The sequence below is a fragment of the Eupeodes corollae genome, chromosome 3 (genome assembly GCF_945859685.1).
Source record: "Eupeodes corollae chromosome 3, idEupCoro1.1, whole genome shotgun sequence".
Classification (NCBI taxonomy): domain Eukaryota; kingdom Metazoa; phylum Arthropoda; class Insecta; order Diptera; family Syrphidae; genus Eupeodes; species Eupeodes corollae.
In genome coordinates, this window is record NC_079149.1 from 72,501,978 (window position 1) to 72,523,227 (window position 21,250).

Below are 21,250 nucleotides of genomic sequence, written 5' to 3' on the forward strand. Positions count from 1 at the left end.
TTGAACAAAACTATAATGGTTTAGAATTTAGATTATTTTACACATGAGAAAGAGAAAACAAAAATGCTTACATATGTATAGGTCTTACGATAAGTTACACTATCGTCAAAACGCTGTTGACGATAATCCTTTTACGGAATGACCCCTTCGCCAATTCCTTAAAACAGTTAGTAAAACATTTTCAATTATTGTATATAAAAAATAATAAGATCGCATCAGTACATAGGTTTTTATAAGCCTTTTTTATTTTCATACATTACATAGCAAACAAAATACGTCACAAAATTATTCTGAAGCAACAAATTACTAACTTAACAAACACTACTTCGAAGTCTTTGCTGTCTTCTGATTAACTGTTCTTGTGACTGCAGACACACCTTCTTCAAACTTTGTTCTAAACAATACATTAGCGTTGTTAAACATACCATCTTTAAGAGAAACTATTATAAATTGAGAACTAGTGAAATGAGCTTTCAGCATGTTTCCAATGTTTTGAGTATGAGACATATCTAATGCCGCATCGACTTCATCCAAAATGTACAAAGGCGCTGGGGAGAACTTTAACATGGCCAGTACAAGTGATAATGCAACAAGAGATCGCTGACCGCCACTTAATTCACCTAACGAATCTTTCCACACCCCATTAAATCCTACTTTAATTTCCAAACCAAGAAGACTGTTATTTTGCATGACGGGGTTAAGGCGGGCTTGTGCGCCTTGCAACAATGTACTAAAAATACTGCTAAAATTTTCATCGACCACTTTCCATGCCTTTTCCACCTTTTCTTTTTTTTTCTCATCCATCTTGCATATTATATGTTGAATCTTTTGTTTGTCTTGTTCAACAATTTTTTTTCGTCGCAGTGTCTCTTGATATTGCTCTTCTTCCCGATCGAGAAGCATCATCGCCTTAAGGTTAATATTTCGTTCCATTCTGTCTTTTTGGTCCCGCATAACATTTAATTTAACGCCGGCTTCAACTGGGTCTTCTTTTGAATAATCGTACCGTGTATTTTTAGTGCCGAAGAAATCTTTATCCTCTTTAATCCAGCCGTATTTTTGTTCCAATGCTTCAATTTTGTTAAAACTATCTTTGTTCTCGTTCCGTACCTTATTGACTTCATTTTCTTTTTTTTTTATTTCAAGATTCATCTCTTGGGTTTGCTTTCCTAATTTTTCCTTCTTGACATAAACAAGTTTCAACTCTTTATTTTGCAAGTTGATTCTCTCTTTTTGTTCTTTTATTTTTTTTTTAATGTCGTTAACAGCTTCAACTAAACCTGAAGATTCATTTTTGAGAATATCTAAATCGCTTTTAAGCTTATCAAGTGTAGCAATCATTTCTTCAAGCTGTTGATGTGAAGTTTCAGTGCTCTTTTTCAATTCATCAATTTCTAGCTGTAGTGTGTCGAATTGTTGTTCATGCTTTTTCCAGTTATTTCGACTTTGCTCACTCTTAATTTTGGCGGCTTTCATTTCTTCTGCGGCCTTTTTTAGTTCTCTTTCGCGAAAACCTTTTGCATCTGCCAACTTTTCTTCTATATCTTTGACTTTGGCCGAAGAAACCTTTCGAATTTCAACAGCTTTTAAAAGATTCTCTTTCAGCATATCTGAGAATTAAATACAAAGTATTAGGTAATTAAATTATAACCAAAAGGTTTTTACAATGCAAAACTTTCGTTTGAATTTTTTACGATTAGCTTAATGGAAAAGCATTACATTACATTTTTATACATTTCTCAAAAACAGGAGTTTTAAAAATCGGAAGAAAAGAAAAACACATTTTAGAAAGATGAACAAATCCAGAGAAGAATTAACTCCCAACGAGAATTTAAATCGAATAAAAAAAAACCTTATTTACTTTATCGTTAGTTGGCATTTGCTTTCTTTTTGATATAAATATTGGGCAATCTTATTTTTTCCGTTTTCCAACCTTCTTAATATTTTACCATTTTAATGAAAAATTACTATTAAAGCGAAAGGTAAACATTGCTTCTAGAGTACTTTTTACAAGGAGTAATAAAAATTCATTAAAACATGCGCTACTAGCGAAAATTTATAAGACTTACCTATTTTTTCCTTGAGAGACTTAATCTCTTCTTGATTTTGATGGAATGTTGTTTGCGCTAAACGTTGTGTACACGCATGCAGCTCATGCTGCCGTAGCTCTAGGCGTTCTTTAATTACTCTATTTGATTTAGCAATCTTTTCGATAGCTCTAAAAAAAGTACATATGAATAGTAGTTAAGCTTTCTCCTTGACAATTTTGAATATTAAATTTAAAAAATAATGTTTATGTGAATAAAAACACAACACTCAAACCGTATAGTCTGGTGACTATAGGGCTACGGATTAGTAATCTGTTAACAGCATGTGACTTGATCATCAACAAGTAATAGCAGAAATGCTGCTTTGATTTTTACGGAATCCTTATAAGGCTTGTGACGTAGTAAACAATATATACTACCTTAGAAAAAAGAGCAACACCGCCCTTTCGAAAACTGGTTTTTGTTTTTTGTAAATTGGCACGATTCATTTTTTTTATCTGCATGTTATAACTATTTTTTTAGTCGTTAAAGCAAAAAATACTCACGCTAACTCTTGTTCTACAATCTGCAACTCAGCTTTACACTTCTGTATATCATTCTCTAAATTTTTAATTTCAGCCAATTCTTGAAGAATGTTTCCACCTTTAGGTTTTGATCCTCCTGAAAGTGTTCCTTCAGGATCTACAACATCTCCTTCGAGCGTAACTGAACGGCAGTATATTTGACGATGATATGTTACCTGTATAAGGTTTAATTAATAATTATAAAATAAACAAGTTCATTTTAAACATAATAATGGTTGTAAGTGTGGTAATATGATTGTAATAATAAATTCATATTATATTTTCTCCTCCAGTTTCCGACTAACCTCCAAGCCGATAGCATCGTTTCACTCTCAGTGTGCTTTTCGCTTATTTTCGTTGGTACCTATTCCGCTATTTTCAATTACTACTCGTTCATTTAGTTGTAGTGTAAACTACAATTAAAAGTGTGAATAAATAAAAAACATTGTCCCAGGGCCATATGTGCTAACGGGTTATCGGTCTATCCTACTACCTACTGATGTAGATGTAGATTGGTATTCCGATGGAATTAGTAATGGATGTGAATATATTTCGCAGTTGCGTCATTCTGGTGAAGTCTCTCGAAATAGCTGAAATTTTCTTATCACAAAAATATCTATCAAACCTCTGTCCTGTTATGGTCTATGCGCCTTATCTTATAAGTACATTTGACGAAGAAATTATAAAAAAAATGAGTTTACATGGTGTAACTGAGGTTTACAAATTCACTACAAATATCATTCTTTCTACGTTTGAACGCTTGCGTCCACCTAGCACAGTTAATATTAGTTGGTATAATTGCATCGTAACTAAATATTTTCCTAGACCTATGCGGTGTCAAAATTAACAACTCTTAGATCACAGCTAAGAAATGCAAAAACCCCAAATTTTGTGTAATCTGCAACATGCTCTCCATGGTGGTCTTCTGAGCTATCTATTCTCCGCAATGAAAAACAAAATCTATTGACAAAAAACAAAACACCCAAATAACATCACCCTGGTAAATTATCGTAAAGCTAATGCCTTATTCCGCAGGAACAGTAAAATCGCAAAAAGGGAATGCTTTCAAAAGTTTACTACAAAAGTTAACCCAAACTTTTCAAGCAAAACAACGTGGGCACACATAAAGGGTCATATGCTACAAGATGAGAAAGTTCTTAGAGTCAGAGCTGACGAGCTTGAACTCGCATGTCAGATCGATCGAGCAGACTCGGACTCAGTTTTTATAAGCGAAAAAAAACGAGTTCATTCTATACAGTTCTGACTCAGTGATAAAAGAACGATCTCAAAGCTCTTTGTATGCACTTGCACTAGTTAAAACAGTAGATTATCTGCGGTCAGTCGAGTCAAGAAGGAAAAATGTCTTTTGAAAGCGACAATCAAAGTGTAATTATAAACAATAATGCTGATCATCTTAGTGAATTTCTAGTAAAAGAACTGAAACTAAATAAAGTTTTACCGGAGAATTCGTAGTTTCCAGTTATAATAATAAGAACAAAAATAAACTATTTTTGAAAATACAAGAGTCGTGGACTGATCCTCGCCAGCAGTTCTTGCTAACATCATGCACCACCATGTTGATATCCTCAGCACATCCGCAAAATACATAGAAAAACAATTGAGCTTCATCGAAATGGAAACATGCTTTACCTCTCTGAAAGGCAAAACCCTATGTTAAAAAATGCATCACATTTACTAAAAAGACATTTTTATTTTATATAATTTTATCCTCGTAAAAGGGACCATACCTCAGACGTGGAAAGTTGCTACCACAATTCCGATTCTGAAACCTTAGAAAATCGACTGACCCTACAGGGTACAGACCAATCTTCTTGCTTCCTTACACTGGCAAACTTTTAGAGAAAACTATATTTAAACGACTTCTCTAGCTTTAAAAAAAAATAACTATCTAAATCTAAACCAAGTCGCATTTAAACATGGACGTAGTAATTCTGACCATTGTTACACATTCAAGAACATAAAAGCTCTGCTTTATCATGCAAAAATCATGTCTCCGTACTATCCATTGACTTTGGGAAAGCATTTGGAATGCAAAACATACGTTCACCACTATTCTTTCATCAACCCAAAGGGTGAGCAACACACACAATCAACTCATTGCCGTCTCCTTTAAAATTAAAAACCCTCCAAACTGTCATATCTGCTAATCCAATCAACTTCTAACCATAAAACATCTTATACTCGAATGCTCTAAAGTTAATTATACATACATATATGTTCACCACTTTTCAATAAAAAAATAATTAACCTTCTGCCAACAACAACAATCGCAAACATTAAAAATGTTTATAAACTATTACTTATACTCAACCTAAACTCTATTATCTGAATTAACCTTTGTAAATCCATATGCACCAGGGATTGGTAACCATCAATTGTACTCCAATCGCTGGTCTTCCGACCTTTGACAGCCCCATGCATTGTAATAATCTAGAATAAAACATTTATCCTAAATATATTTACAATTTCCAGCCTAAAGTCTCTGGTAGCTAGTGCTGTTTATTGCTTATATTGTAATGTGAATTTATTTTATATTTTAATAAATAACAATAATTATACTTTCTCCCAAGTTTTGTTGCCATTTACCACCCACTTTTCTTAACGGGTCACAATTTTTTATAACTACACCTTAAACTTTATTTACGTATACGTATTTTAAAAATGTTGATATATTTTTTGATAAAATTTTGTTTCGAACAAAAGAACTACAAATAGTTAAAACAAAAGAAAAAACTCTTATATCACAGGCTGGTTACTTTACCACATTAATGCACGTATCGTTAATTCTTTTGTTAAGAACGTAAATACACTATGTGTACGGTATGTTTTTTTCTTTTTATTTGTTGGGAATTCTTGCGTTATCAATATCAACAGTGCGTCTATGGTCCATGATTTCTATTTTCAAGGCAGAGAACTGAGCTTGAAAGAAAAGATGTTTGGTCTGTGTTCCGCCAGTTTTATGGATAATAGTCTTTTAGTTGTTCCAATGTAAACTATGTATATTTTGTCTTTTTCGTTCGTTTTCTCATATTATGTATCTATTTCGTAAAGAATTTTGAGTTGACGTTTTGTTGATTTGTAAGGTTTTGTGTTTTTCAATATGCAATATGCTATGCTAGGTCTGTATGCAAATATAATGTTTGTGTTTCCTCTTTCCCGCTTTTTATGCCTAGTATTTTATCACTACCCAGCCACTTAATAATGGTCTGATGGTCAGTAACATGGCTAGAAAATTGTTCAGTCTCTTTGATGCAAATGCGTAGCTATATTTATATAACTTTCTTAAGATTTGTTTGACTATTTGTGAAATATCGTTTTTGAGATTATTTTTATATTATTATTATTTTTATGAAACCATACTACCGTTTATTACATAAACAGATTTCGTTCGCAAGATATTTTTTAGGCTGAACGTTTGTATGATCAACAAAAATAAGAAATTTGAGTGCAAAAGTCAATAGGTAATAGACGCATACCCAAAACATTTAACATATTCAGGCCTATTCTGCTATACGATTCGTTCGAATCTTTCGATTCACGTGAATGATTCGTTACATTTACTGTAAAATATTTCTTGAAATCGTGTATTCTTTGAATGCAAAACTTTAACAATATTTATTATTGGACTTCTAAAGGCAATCTAATTGTTTAAATTTTATTTCGCTATCAATTTATAAGCATTTTCAAGCAATTTCTTTTATCCTGGTGGATAGCAGAATACAGACATTCACGTGAACGTTTAGCAGAATAGGGCTGATTATTAAAAATTTGTAGAACCCGTGGCGTGATAGTTAGTGCGTAGAACTGTCATGCCAGAGGTATTGGGCTTGATCCATACCTGTGCCATCTAAAGTTTTATTCACGCGTGCTGCCTCTTGCGAGGAATTGACAAATCTTCCAAGAGTAATTCTTGTCATGAAACGTGCTTTCTCAAAGTAGTCGTACGGATTCGGCTAAAAACTGTAGGTCTTCTCCATCCATGACAACATTACACGCACACAGGAATGGTTGAGAGTTGGAAGTCACTAGTTCTTAACGGACGCCACCTAATTTATTTAAAACAATTTTGTATAATTTTTTTTTATTTTCAATAGATGTTGCCAAACATTTTATAAGTTATTTTTGAAAAATTGTTTATTTATTTTTTTATTTACATGTGTCTTTTATATTGAATGAGAAATCAGATGAATTTATTTGTTTCTGGAGATGTCCCGTATTTTGGGAATGGACGGTAACCGGTTTTAATATCCTTCATTGCATTTTAAGTTGAAAGTCTATCAGAGCAAATCACTACATTTTTATTTGGGTAATGGCTGTTTGTGCTTGAATGTGCTTCTGTAATAAGGATTGCATGTGCTTCTAGGACGTCTCCATTTTCAGAAATAACGGCAAGTCCAGTTCTAATTTCAATTATATTTGTTCTCTATTCTTCTATAATTTCGTAAGTTTCTGTACTACTCCTTTTTTTTAAGTTGACAGTTTGGTATTTATTTTTACGAGGGACCATTATCAAGTGTCAGTATGTTGATCGTTCGAGGGATACCAATTTTACGAGAAAGGTTTCGAAGGAGCATATTTTTTTGGAGTATACTATTTTGTTTGGCTTCTTCGATTATTGGGGATTTGTACTAGCGGCTGATCATCGTGAAAGGCTAGCTGTCAGGAAATACTCCCAAACCGGTCATAATTGCAGTGATATGATTTTGCAAATTTTCCATAGATTGACAATTTTTGATAATATAATGTTTCGTGTCACTTCGACAAATGTGTTGACATGGAATAAATTATTTTAAGCGGATATAAATCTTATTACCTTAAGCCTGATAGCTAGTTTTTTCTTAAGCAGTGAGCAATGGTCCTTAAAACTAAAATATTTATTAAATAATCAATGGTAACTTTGCGTTGGACTGTCATGCTAGAGGTCTTGAGTTCGATCCCTGCCTATGCCATCTAAAGTCTTTTCACGGGTACTGCCTCTTGCGAGGAATTGACAAATTCTCCAAGAGTAACTATTGTCATGAAAAAGTGCTTTCTCAAAATTAGCCGTTCGGAGTCGGCATATAAACTGTAGGTCCCCTCCATTCCTGACAACATTACTCGCACACAGGAATGGTTGAGAGTTGTAAGTCACTAGGCCTTGGTTCTCAACGGACTGTCGCGCCACCCCATTTATTTTATTTTTATTTATAACTTTGAATTTACTTTGTGAACGTCCCCTTTCAGTAATCATCGAACTGTCATTGTCAATTTATTCAGTAAACTCAACATTATCATGGTAAGGTACACGAACGAGCAACTTCTGAAAATTATAAAAGTGACCCCATATTTTAGGGCGTCAAATGATACATATAGACAATATTATAGCTAGAACTAATTCACCACTCGCCTTTGTGAATTTAGTGAAATCAATTGTCCAACCTTTATGTTACCCCGTCACTCTACACCATATTTTTCTGACCCCTACTCAAAACCGTTATCAAACAAAATATAAAGAAACACAAGTGACTTACAAACGGCACTTATGTTTACAATGCTATTTAAAATGGTATATTTTCATTGTATATAGATATTAAAAAAAAAAACATAATAACAAACAAGTAAAATGCACTTACTTGTTTAGCAACGTTGAGATCCTTGCAAATAAGAGTTTGTCCAAACACAAATTTCATGACAGGGTCAAAATATTTGTCATATTCAATAAGTGCAAGAGCCGAGTTTACATTTTCTTCGCCCACCTAAAAAGAAATGTTTTCGATGTTTGAATTAAATTACATATATTAATTGTTATATAAACGGATCGATTGAAAATTCAGGATTTAACATTTCAGAAATATAAGAACGAACAAAATTAAATAAAAAAATATAAGTTTTAATTATTTTCGCTATCCACTATGGTATGCCAACATATAAGCTTATGCAAAAAATGTATATGAAGGAAACAAGCATCAGGTGGAGTAACGTATCTACTGAATACCAGTTTTAATCTGAGCACTTAAAATAATTAATATCATTTAACAGGTTCCATAAGAACTTCGGAATGTGTCATGTGATGCTTTGATAGATAAACAGATTTAATTTTTTTTATCATAAGATTTAGTTTTTTTTTTTATTATTTCGTCTTTACCTAAGCAATTTAAGTGGTCAAGTAATTTTCAAGCTGCTAAAGCGTCAGATGAGTAAATTCATTCATAGTCAATTTTAAACACAGTTACAGATAGACATGCATATTTTCACGGACAAGAAAAGCTTTTATTAAGAACTTTCATCTGACAAAGTTTAAAATGTATCGCAAATAATAGGATTTAAACAAAACGTAAGTGATTGCGCACCGCTCATATCCTTTGAGTAAAATAGCAGGTCTCGATAAAGTTGAAGGACGGGAAAGTAGGGGTTTTGCAACAAAGTCTGTTGATTACTACTACGAATATTGTTTTGGAACCAAAATTGCAAGACCAACTGCAGCAAACAACACCCTATGTATAAAACATATTTTTTGTCATTATAAGAATGACTTTGTCAAACAGTTAACATTTATGTACATATGTATTTACTCATTTTACATTCACTCAATTGTCATTTATAATTTGCACTCAAGAGTCTAACGCTAATTTTTATTTTTTCATACAAGTCATTCGTGATTCAAAGCTTGAGCATTAAGCATGTAACCTTTTTTCCAATTCCTCACCTTAAAACATATACACAGTAAAGTACAGTTAAACAATTACACAGTTAAATTAAAATAAAATCAAACACCTTATTATACACATTTATACACTAATTAAATACACATTACAATTAAATAAAAAGTTTAAATTTGTATTAAAATCAAAGGACACCAACAATCCTTCCTATTTCCTTCTATTCCCTAACATAATGGTCCTTCGAGCCGGATGCGTGAATCAGCGTGCACATAATTTCATTAATGGGTTCAGGAGGTCGTTACCAGGATCGAATATTGGCCTGTGACTTGTATAAACAAAATTCAGGTGATATAATTACCTTTGATTTGTGAGTATCACTTATTAAGAAAAGTGTATTTATTCGAGCATAATATGAAAGGGTGCTTGATTCTTATTATGCATATATGTACATGTTAAAAAATGATAGATTTGGCATTGTCTTATAATTGAAAAGAGATAACCGGTTTAAAAGAACAGTTGAACATCTGATCACGTAATTACGGTACAAACGGTCTAACGGAACGAGTGAACAGTTATTCTTTTCTCTAAGCCAATCTTTAAATTTCTTTCTGCATTGCGTCTCACTATATAAGGAAATCTGTAAATATTTTACGAAAAATGAACAAAATTATCGCTAAACGTGGTAGGGCTAAAGGGTGCATTACGAATGCATCATCGTATATAGACACTATCGATACTACAACGACCCTTTCCACGTTAGAATTTCGCCTGAATAAACTCGAAGAATCGTGGCAAGAATTCGTTAGCTTACAAAACGATTTGTTAGACCATATAGACATGGAAGGGTACGTAGATCGCGAATCAGAGTATGCTGAGTATGAGGACAAATATTTTCGTACACATGTGGCTCTTCCAAACGCTATTTTTGAACTTAAGAAAGAACATACCGATAACAAGTTGACCCCCTTACAAAGTACAGCTCAAGAAAACAATCGCGGGGCTCCTATAAACGCGGCTGCTATATCTACTCAATACACACCACAGGATGTCCCTGAGGAACATACAGATTTTCCAATTCGACGTGCATTGAATCCGATTCAGCTACCTAAAATCACAATTGAACCGTTTTCTGGTGATTATAAAGACTGGCCAACTTTCCGCGACATGTTCTTAGGAACCGTTGATTCAAATATTACTTTATCACCTGTTCAAAAGCTACATTTTCTGAAATCATTCCTTCGTGGACGCGCCGCGGATTTAATCAGTCATGTTAAATGTTCTGAAGCAAATTACGTTGAGACATGGGATAGGTTGGAAAGACGTTATGACCAAAGACATTTTATCATTAAATCTTTCATTGATTCATTTATCTCACTTCCGAACTGTTCTAACGGAAATATCGAATCGCTTAATAAAATCGCGGACGTAGCGGAAGAAGTTGTAAGAGGTCTTAACGCGCTTGATTGTAACAATAGGGACCCTTGGCTCATTTATATGTTGCATGAAAAGTTGGACTTTGAAACCAAAAAGGCATGGGCTGCAGAAACAGGTTCAAGGGATGATAAAACGATAAATGAGTTTTTGGAGTTTCTGCAATTTCGATGTCGATGTTTAGAAACTTGCCAACCAACTACACGTCCCAGCCAAACTCGTAGTGTAAAGTCATCTAAGGCAGTTTTATCACATGTCGTTGAAAATCGTTCAGTATGTCTTAAGTGTAAAAAGGATCATTTACTTTCACAATGCCCAGAGTTTAAAGCTTTGACAGTAGCTGCACGTCGTGAATTTACTAAAAATTCTTCTTTATGTTTTAATTGTTTGAGACAAGGGCATTCGTCTAGGAGATGTCGTTTTAACTCTCGTTGTAGTTTGTGCAATGCTAGGCATCATAATTTAGTACATTCTTCCGAAAATACACCTTCGAGGCCTTCAGATCAATCTGTTCCGAATTCTAATGAATCGAATCAGAATTCTGAACAACCTGTCATTGCAAATCATTCTATTGAGCCTTCACATCGTACCACAACTATTTTACCTACAGCTGTTGCTTGGGTTAAGGACAAATCTGGGAATTATTCGTTCGTATGCTTCTCGATTCGGGATCGCAAGCATCATTTGTAACCGAAGGAGCAGTTCATCGGTTAGGGCTTCCTCGTAAAAGGTCTTGCGTTCCAATAATTGGAATAGGTTCTGCCTCTGCAGGCCAGACAAACGGACTAGTATCTCTTAATTTGCTCTCGCATTATAGTGCTGAATGTTGATTGTTTTGTATTGCCAAAATTGACTTCAAACTTACCTGTCTTTTCAATGAATCATATTCCTCAAAATTTTGTAGGCATTGAGCTGGCTGATCCAACCTACTATAAACCAGGCCCTATCGACATTTTAATAGGTGCTGATAAATTTTTTGATGTGATTAGGGAGGATCAAAGCATATTTCGAATTCGAACTTGGTGTCGATTCCAACCATTTTTGGTTGTGTCATAGCTGGAGGAATACTGAAATTATCTGATGATAGCGTACAAGTTAGTTCGCTTTGCACCAGAATAGACCATGAAAAGGTATTTGACCTGGAACGTTTTTGGAAAGTTGAGGAAATCTCAGTTGAAACTCCTTTGTCTGTGGAAGAACAATTGGCTGAAGAATTGTTCGTTAAGAACACAACTCGTCGTTTGGACGGTAGATACGAAGTTTTTCTACCCTTTAAGCCTTCGATGGCTCTCGAGTTTGGTAATTCACTTGGAACTGCAATAAGTCGATTTTATTCGGTTGAGAAAAGGTTCCAAAATAATGATGATTTAAAATCACAGTACTGTGGTTTTATAAATGAGTACTTAGCTCTAGGCCATATGGAAGAAATTCCATCTAACGAACTGAAAACAGATCAAAATGCGTATTATCTTCCACATCATGCTATTTTCAAAGATGATAGCACAACAACGAAAATTAGAATCGTCTTCGATGCATCCGCTAGATCAAATAATTCTATTTCATTAAATGATTCTCTTCTCGTTGGACCCACCATACAGCGTGACCTATTTTCGATTTGTCTTCGCTATCGGCTGCATCTATACGTTATATCCGGAGATATAGAGAAAATGTATAGGCAGATTTGGATTACAAAAGACCACACAGATTTTCAACGGATTGTTTGGCGGAATAGTCCCACGGAACCGTTGAAACATTATCGCTTACTCACTGTAACCTACGGTACAGCCTCAGCTCCATTTTCCGCTGTTCGTGTTTTGAAGCAACTCGCCCTGGATTCCGCTATAACTTATCCTGTTGCATCGAAAACCTTGCAAAATGATTTTTATGTTGACGACGTTGTAACAGGAACTGATAATATCGATGATATATTTGCTCTGCAATCTGAGTTGGTAGCATTATTGGGCTCAGCAGGATTTAACCTTCGCAAATGGACAACCAATTGTCAACCTCTTCTGTTAAGGTTACCGGAAGATCAACGCGAGCTCTCTCCAGTGGATTTTGAGCAATCAAGAGATTGCTTCCCTTATAAAGTGAAGCTGAGTGATAGTACTGCCTGTACGAAACGTCGTATATTTTCGGACGCATCGCGTTTGTTTGATCCACTCGGTTTTTTAGCGCCTGTTATCGTTGGAGTTAAGATTATTTTCCAAGAGTTGTGGAGAAGAAAATTGGCATGGGATGACGAGGTACCCCAGGACTTGGCTCTTCAATGGACTACCATACGAGATGAACTTCCCACTCTTGAATCATTGTCTATTCCAAGGTTGATGGTAAAAAATAAATTGAATTGGGAGCTGCACGGCTTTTGCGATGCGTCATTGGATGCATACGCTGCGAGTGTTTACTGTCGAAGTATTTCGTCAGATGGTATGATTTCTGTAGAACTTGTAGCTGCCAAATCAAAGGTTGCTCCAATCAAGGTTTTATCTTTACCTCGGCTCGAGTTATGTGGGGCTGTGTTACTGACTCGTCTTATAACAAAATAAAGTTATCTTTGCAGGAACCTAATATTAAGACATTCGCGTGGACAGACTCTTCGATTGTGCTTCATTGGCTATCAGCACCTCCCAAGAAGTGGTCAGTGTTCATTGCCAACCGAACGTCAGAGGTATTGAGCTCCATACACTTCAAACAATGGAACCATGTACGCACCACTTCAAATCCTGCAGACCTGGCAACCCGAGGAATATCCCCATCATCTCTAGCTTCAGCCAACCTATGGTGGAATGGACCTATCTGGCTGAGTAAGGAAGTAGATCAGTGGAAGGAAAATATAAATAAGGAACTACTAGAAGAAAGAAAAGTATCTCTGACACAGGTATTCGTATCTAATATATATCAATCTAACTTTGTAGAATCACTAATACAAAACGCATCGAATTGGTTTCGTTTGATCCGCGTTGTTGCCTATGCCATTCGTTTCATAGATAACTATCCATTAAAAATCACAGATCGTAATTTAAATCCCTTGTCAACCGAAGAATTGAACCACGTTAAAACTAAATTGATCAAGTGCGCGCAGATGACATTATTTCGCAAAGAAATTGAACTTTTAAAAGCAGGGAAAGATCTTCCTCCCAAAAATAGACTTCGTTCTTTGAGCCCATTTATTGACGGTTGCGGCGTACTTCGATTCGGTGGTCGCTTAGAAAACTCGGAACTTTCATACGCGGAAAAACACCCCATTATATTGTCCAATTCACATCACATTTCGAAACTTATAGTGAATTTTCTCCATGAAAAACATTTGCATCCTGGCGTATCGCTCTTATTTGCACTAACTAAACAAAATTACTACATACTAGGATGTAGAAATCTCGCGCGTAAAATTGTACATGATTGCATAAGATGTTTCCGCGAACGTTTGACTACAACCCGGCAACTTATGGGAGATCTTCCGGTCGAGCGTATTCGGTATTCGAGGCCGTTTAGCAAGGTTGGATGTGACTACGCAGGTCCAATGACGGTGCGTTCAAATCGAGGAAGAAACCCCAAGTTTACGAAGTGCTACATAGCTCTGTTCGTGTGTTTTGTAACCAAAGCTATTCACATTGAGCTTGTGGGAGATTTGTCGTCAACTGCATTTTTACTCGCATTGGAACGTTTTGTCGCGCGTCGTGGTAAGCCTTATGAAATTTGAAGCGACAACGGCACAAATTTTCGTGGTGCAAAACGCCTGCTAGACGAAATGCATAAATTACTTTGGGACCAACATCACAATACTATTGTCGCTGATCATCTTGCTAACGACGGCATAAATTGGAAATTTATACCACCATCCGCACCTCATTTTGGAGGTTTGTGGGAAGCTGGTGTTTAATCAGTCAAACTGCATTTAAAACGGGTCATAGGTGAATCAAAACTCACCTATGAAGAGTTGTATACTCTATTATCCAAAATAGAGTCATTACTTAACTCACGCCCTATGTGGGCAACAGCTGATTCCGATACAATAGCTCTTAGTCCTGCACATTTTTTGATAGGAGAACGCTATACAAGTGTTCCTCAACCATCTGTTCCTAATTCCATTATTCCTATGACAACTAATTGGTCTCTCTTACAGACAATGCTACAAGGTTTTTGGAGTCGCTGGCATCGGGAATATTTAACTTCACTGCAGCAGCGACCAAAATGGCAAACATCAAAGCCTAATCTTCGAGTTGATGACGTTGTACTATTGAAGGAACCAAATTTACCACCATCCAAATGGGTCATCGGGAGAATAATAAAAACACACCCTGGAGACGACGAAAGGATCAGAGTTGTGACCGTGAAAACCAAATTTGGAGAATACCTCAGACCAGTCGTTAAGGTGTCACCACTGCCTATTTCTGAAAGACCCTAATCTTTCAGGGGGGGCTGTATGTTTTGGAACCAAAATTGCAAGACCAACTGGAGCAAACAACACCCTATGTATAAAACATATTTTTTGTCATTATAAGAAAGACTTTGTCAAACAGTTAACATTTATGTACATATGTATTTACTCATTTTACATTCACTCAATTGTCATTTATAATTTGCACTCAAGAGTCTAACGCTAATTTTTATTTTTTCATACAAGTAACCTTTTTTCCAATTCCTCACCTTAAAACATATACACAGTAAAGTACAGTTAAACAATTACACAGTTAAATTAAAATAAAATCAAACACCTTATTATACACATTTATACACTAATTAAATACACATTACAATTAAATAAAAAGTTTAAATTTGTATTAAAATCAAAGGACACCAACAATCCTTCCTATTTCCTTCTATTCCCTAACAAATATTAAAAGAAAAAACCTTTAAATAAAATGCATTTTTTACATACATACATACATCAAAATTCTATAACTTTTTCCCTGCACGATTTATCCAGAATTTAGCTGATACGAACTATTATTGTTCTTTGAGACATTTCTAATGATATAGGTCTTAATGTGTTACACCGATGAGTTTTATTACCTTTAGGTATATTTATTAATAACTTGCAAGTGGACTATCAAATATTTATAAGTTGGAGAACTTTTTTTTTAATATATAATAATCCTTCTCTAAAGAGCTACCAAATGGAGCTTCATTTTCAACGAACAAAGGAGCCGAGGAAGTGTTTTTTTACAAATGCCTTTGGGACATTGAAGTATTTTTTGACGTAATTCTTCGTCATGTATGAGTTTGGTCCGTCGAATTTTGACGTTGCAGGCCTTCCTGGCTTCCTGGAATACTTTCCGGCTTCCCCCAGTAGGGTTGTCTTTACAGACACGGCAACTTTCTTTTTTTTGGAAATTTAAACCACATAAAATTAAAGAATGAATTTGGGCAAACACGATATTGTAGCAAGAGCTTATAAGCAACATCATTTCAAATGTATTGGGCGAGGCCAATCCAAAGAATGGATGGGATGGTACTCACTGTGCTGTGCGGTGTTGATTGGCTCATTTTTGTTTGTTATTGTAACTTGTATTCTTCTGTCTATATCATTAATACAAACTTTGTTATTCTATTGGATCACCATGTTTACAAGTACTAGTTGCACACTGTTGTATATAATAATCATAATCATATACTGTTGCTTTTTTTTTTGCATTTTTTAATAAGGCTATATAAAAGTTTTGGAGTAACAAGTTGTCATTTGTCTGCAGTTTCTTCTTAATTTAATGAGCTTAACTAACACAGTTTTAATAATAGAAACGCCCAAATGAATTAAGATAAATACCTCTTAACATGGCTTCTTTAAGAATTTTTAACGATGTATTCCAAAGTAAACATACACAAATACGAAAAACAATACGATAAAGGCCTGGTATATCTGCAGTTTTGTTCGGTTTCAATTTTAACTAGGAATATTCAAAGATGGAAGTGATTCAATATATTGATAATAATAAGCTTTTGGCGATGTATTTACATGTATATTACTGATTTTCAAACCATTATTTTCTCTTTTCCACACAAATTTTATGGATACCTTTTGCTTCTTTGTGTAATAAATTACAAACTAGGTAGTCATATTTAAATCAGGAGTAAAATTTTATAATTATTTTTATATACATCACACAAATAAATAGATACAAATAAATATCTCTGATTGTAATAAATAGGGAAACTTTATTGTAAAAGTACCAACGAACATGTAAATCAACCTGATGTGTCCAGTTTTATAGTACAAAACTGTAAAATTAAACATTTCAAACGTATTTATCAACAACAAAATGGTTATAAATTCATCCCTCTATTAAATATTAACTCTATTGAACAACTTTTTTCACTAATCTAGCTCAAACCCTCGCTTAAAAAAAAGAGGTGAGCTTATAAAAACAAAATATCCTGTCTAACGTTTAAAAAATCTGCCACCCGATGCTAAAAACTCACTAAACTTTCATAACAGCATTCTAAACAATGCTGCATTCCCAAAAAGCTGGAAATCTTCCTCAATACTAAAACAACAAAAAAAATGTTGAAAACAATTGTTTGTATAAGATAAAACTAATTTGATGCCAATGTCTTAAAATGTTGCCAAGATCTTCGAGTCGAAAATTAATTTTTACAAAGTTTTAATTGTACTTTAGGTTAGGTTAGGTTATTTATTTTTCGTAAGAAAACTGTCATTTTGATTATTCCTGATAGGTATTTAAATTGGATGAAAAGGAAAGTTAGACCAAAAATAAACAGTTTCATTAAAAAATGGAAATTTAAATAGTACAAAAAATAAAGTAAAATACTTACTAAGTTTTGCGCAAATCTTACAACGTTTGGGTCAATTGGGCGAGATGAAATTTTATTTATAGGAATTATTGTTACTCTCTGTTGTAGCTGCCCCTTTTGAAGAATCTGTTTGCTAGTTATATCATCATCTGTTACATGGCTGTATAGCTATAATTTAAAAAGTGTTTTATTATTATTATTAAAAAATATTAATTTACGTACGCTTCCTCCAGCACACATCATTAGAGCAAGACAGTTTTTTTCGTCGCGAACCGAAAATAATTTCCCAACCATACCTCTTACTTTTCGTCGATCAAAATCAGGAACAGGGTCTCGGTATTGTAAGTCATATTTATACGAATTTTTCCGATCTAGCTGATGTTTAAAGGCACGTATTTGCTGAATTAGTGTATTTTTTCTGTCTTGCAGATGCTCAAATGAACCTTCTTCGTAATTCATGTTTTTTATTTGGCACTGGATAATAAAATGTTATAGATACAATTTCAAAGATTTAAAATATTGTTCATTTGTATGTGCTACCAAATAAATTAAATTGTAAAGAAAAACAAGTACTTAGGAATAATCAGCTGTTATAGTCATAATACTAAGAAAACCAGAACACTCTGTTGCAAACCTACAACACTTAGTGCATATTCTAAGATATTTCGATTATCGAAAGTTAAATCTTTCAAAAAAATTGAGGTCTATGTTTGGCACATCCTTATTTGACATTTAAATATTTTTCCTATTTCACACTAATCTTTAAATGACATAGGTTTCATAAAAGGATTTGGATTCAGATTCTAGAATCGAATTAAGCGGTTCAACATAAACTTGCTATGGTCATTTGACACAAAAAAAAGTTTAGTTAGGTTCTATAACATAAAATGCGATATGACTTAGAAATAACGTATACATTTTTTTAACATTAGCAACAATTAATTAGTACAAATATTATAGTAGGTATCATACCTGTAAATTATCAATTTCTAATTTTATTTTATCGCACATTTGTTTATCTTTTGTATAAGATACATCATTTGTCTGAGTCTCATTTTCTTTCTGTTTAAGCAATGTTTGGCTGTGTTGTAAATCCATTTCAGTTGTTTTAATTGTTGTTTGCGCTTCACTTGCCTGCTTTTTAGCATCTATTGAAAAACAAAATATTTAAGTCTGGTTATATTTTCCCAAAGCATTTCTATTAACTTATCAACTGGTCTTGCAAAGAAGAAGCTTCTCCATCCTCATTCGTAGATAAGCCTTTAGTAACAGCATCGTAGCGTTTTTGAGCATCATCATACAGCTGGGAATCTTTCTGATCGGTTTGCTTTAAGCTCTGGAACAGACCTTCAACCTTTTTCATTTGTTCTTCCTTCTGATTGAGTGCATTTTTGTCATCTTTGATATTTTTTTCCAATGCCTTTACTTTTTTCATTTCTTGATCGATAGCGCCTTGAGCAGCTTTGATGTTTCCCGTAGATTGAGCTTCGGCTTTCATTTTTGCCGAAAGCGCTTCTTCTAAAACTTTAAGCTCTCCTCCACTGTCATTGTCTATTTTGTGTTGAATTTCTTTTGCCATTTCATCTAAGCGGTTTATTTCTTCATCGTTTTCCATTATTGTTTTCTTACAATGTTCAATTCGATTTGAAAGAGTTTCAATGTTTTTTTCCGTGCTTTTAAGTGCTTCCTTTTGTTTGAGATATCTAAATGAAATGTGAATACGAGTAAGATACTCAATATCACGACAAATTTTCTGGAACTCTAGATACGCAGCGCGTTCCTGGCGTAATTTTTCTAACTTGGGCTCGACTTCCTCTTGCAAAAGTGTATTAGTTTCTCGTACCTTTGCGTCTTTTTTTTCAATAAGTTTTGTTGTAGCCTCTCTCTTTGTTTCGTACATGCTAGTCCCTGCAGCCTCTTCAATCATGGATAAAATCTGTAAAAAGAAAATATTATCACTTTTTTAAGTGCAAGGTCCAAGAGACAAACGGCGGAATTCCGATTGGGTTTCGAGTTAAACTAAGGACATGCTCTTTTTATTACTCACACAAAAAAAAACTTGTTGCTTTTGAAATTAAATGCCTTAACACGGTGACGTTGTAGGTTTGAACTTAGCACATTATACTACGGTAATTAAAAAATCAAATTTATTATAAACACCTTGCTTTGAAATATTTGCATTTTTCGAAAAAAAATTAAATACATTTTTTTCACCAACTTTTGTTTTTTTGTTGTATGATTTAATGTTTTCATTATTTTAAAAATATAGTTTTTAAGCGGTGCAAGGAAGTATACTTTTCCTTAAAATGTGTAGCCTAACCAGTAATTTAACATATACATATCTCCGTTTATCTCGAAATCAAACGGATTATACTTCCTCCGTTTTCCACAATCAACCAATTAATTCCTACCTCCTGAGGTTTCATGTTTAGAACTTTCGTTATACGACCCTGCATTATTAAGAAATTCGGATTGTTAACGTTGAGCTGTACAGAGCAAAAGAAGTCAGTGACTTTTTTGTTTTGTACAAGCTTCCCATTAATAAGGTATTTATTTTTGCCTCCCACGACAATCTGCCGTGTTACAGAAATTTCTCTGCACTTTTCATATCCGAGTGGACACTGGTCTGGATCGGTATTATCAAAAAACAGAGTAACATTTGCTTTGGTGACACCAGCTTGACCACTTTTAAAAACCAGATCTTGGAGAGATGCTGCACGTACCTATTTTTTTAAATTTATTTTTTTAAATTATGTTTCTTATTGACTTTTATAAACTAAGATGATTTTACCTGGCCCAAGTTGTTTATACCGAGTACAAAGCAAATAGAATCCAATATATTAGATTTTCCAGTTCCATTTAAACCTGTGATGGCTGTGAACTCCCGGTCGAATCCGTGAATCTCCGTACGCCTTCCATATGATTTAAATCCATCAATAACTACCGATTTAATATACATTTCGAATTTGGATTTTAAGTTTTTTATACACTCATAATGAAGTTAAACAGAATTCTTTTAAAGCTACTAAGGCAGAGCGCCAAAAAAATCCGTTAATGTTTTGCTTTGCTTTTGATTTTTGACAAAAACCTATTACACAGATCAATAATTCCTATAATATAGATAACTAATGTGAACAGTCGTTTCTACATAACTAAAAAATGCCGATCATCTGTTCAGGACTTATGACTGAAACACAAACACGCTTCAGTTTCGGCTTCGTTTGCGTTACGTTGGGTTAGCATGAGCGCGACCAACGAACGACGAATGAATTACAAAATGTGAGTTTATATACGTTTGAAGACATATTTCCACACAAATTCTAAACAAAACGATGGCAGTAATGCAGTATAGTTTCTATTTGATTTATGATGCATACTTTTACTTTTCAATACCATATATTAATAAATTTAAAAAAACAAATTTATTCGTCGCGAAAAAAATGTATGTTTATACGAACTGTCAAACTTTATTCGCGTTCCACATAATCAACACTCGCAACGAATAAAATAATCGTGCGTACTTAACCTAAAAAAATCATTCTTGTTTTGGTTTCGGTGGTGAATGGTGTTTGGCTGTGGGTCCTTGTCAAACTTCATTCGCGACGAATTAAAAACTCTCATGTGAAAGAAATGTCAAAATCAACGAATATTCATTCATTCGTTGGTCGTGCTCATGTGAATAGTGCTTAAGAGCCTTGCACATTAAAGCGAACAACGAATGAACGAATGGACGAACAAACTTAATTTTATACATTTCAAAAAGTCAATTTCAAACAAAAACACATTTTATTTATAA

The 21,250-nt window shown here is 34.1% G+C and overlaps 1 protein-coding gene across 1 annotated transcript; it reads right to left on the reverse strand.

The window, feature by feature from the left end:
- Window positions 1-223: 223 nt before the first annotated feature.
- Window positions 224-20,535, reverse strand: LOC129949764 (structural maintenance of chromosomes protein 2). Its single transcript, XM_056061406.1, has 10 exons — window positions 20,246-20,535; window positions 19,866-20,177; window positions 18,661-19,390; window positions 18,427-18,602; window positions 17,677-17,928; window positions 17,476-17,622; window positions 8,245-8,367; window positions 2,594-2,787; window positions 2,070-2,218; window positions 224-1,610 (listed from the first exon to the last, which is right to left on the reverse strand). The coding sequence occupies exons 1-10, from the start codon at window positions 20,411-20,413 to the stop codon at window positions 322-324; spliced, it is 3,540 nt and encodes a 1,179-aa protein (XP_055917381.1). The 5' UTR covers window positions 20,414-20,535; the 3' UTR covers window positions 224-321.
- Between the last annotated feature and the right edge of the window lie 715 nt (window positions 20,536-21,250).

What these genes read in the sequence shown, in the direction of transcription:
- LOC129949764 (XM_056061406.1), bottom strand. Translation starts at nt 20,413, where the DNA reads ATGTATATTAAATCGGTAGTTATTGATGGATTTAAATCATATGGAAGG. An exon ending in TTTGCAAGACCAGTTGATAA is followed by an intron (nt 18,603 to 18,660) that starts GTTAATAGAAAT and finishes GTTTTTCAATAG; the next exon opens with ATGCTAAAAAGCAGGCAAGT. An exon ending in TAGAAATTGATAATTTACAG is followed by an intron (nt 17,929 to 18,426) that starts GTATGATACCTA and finishes TTTATTATCCAG; the next exon opens with TGCCAAATAAAAAACATGAA.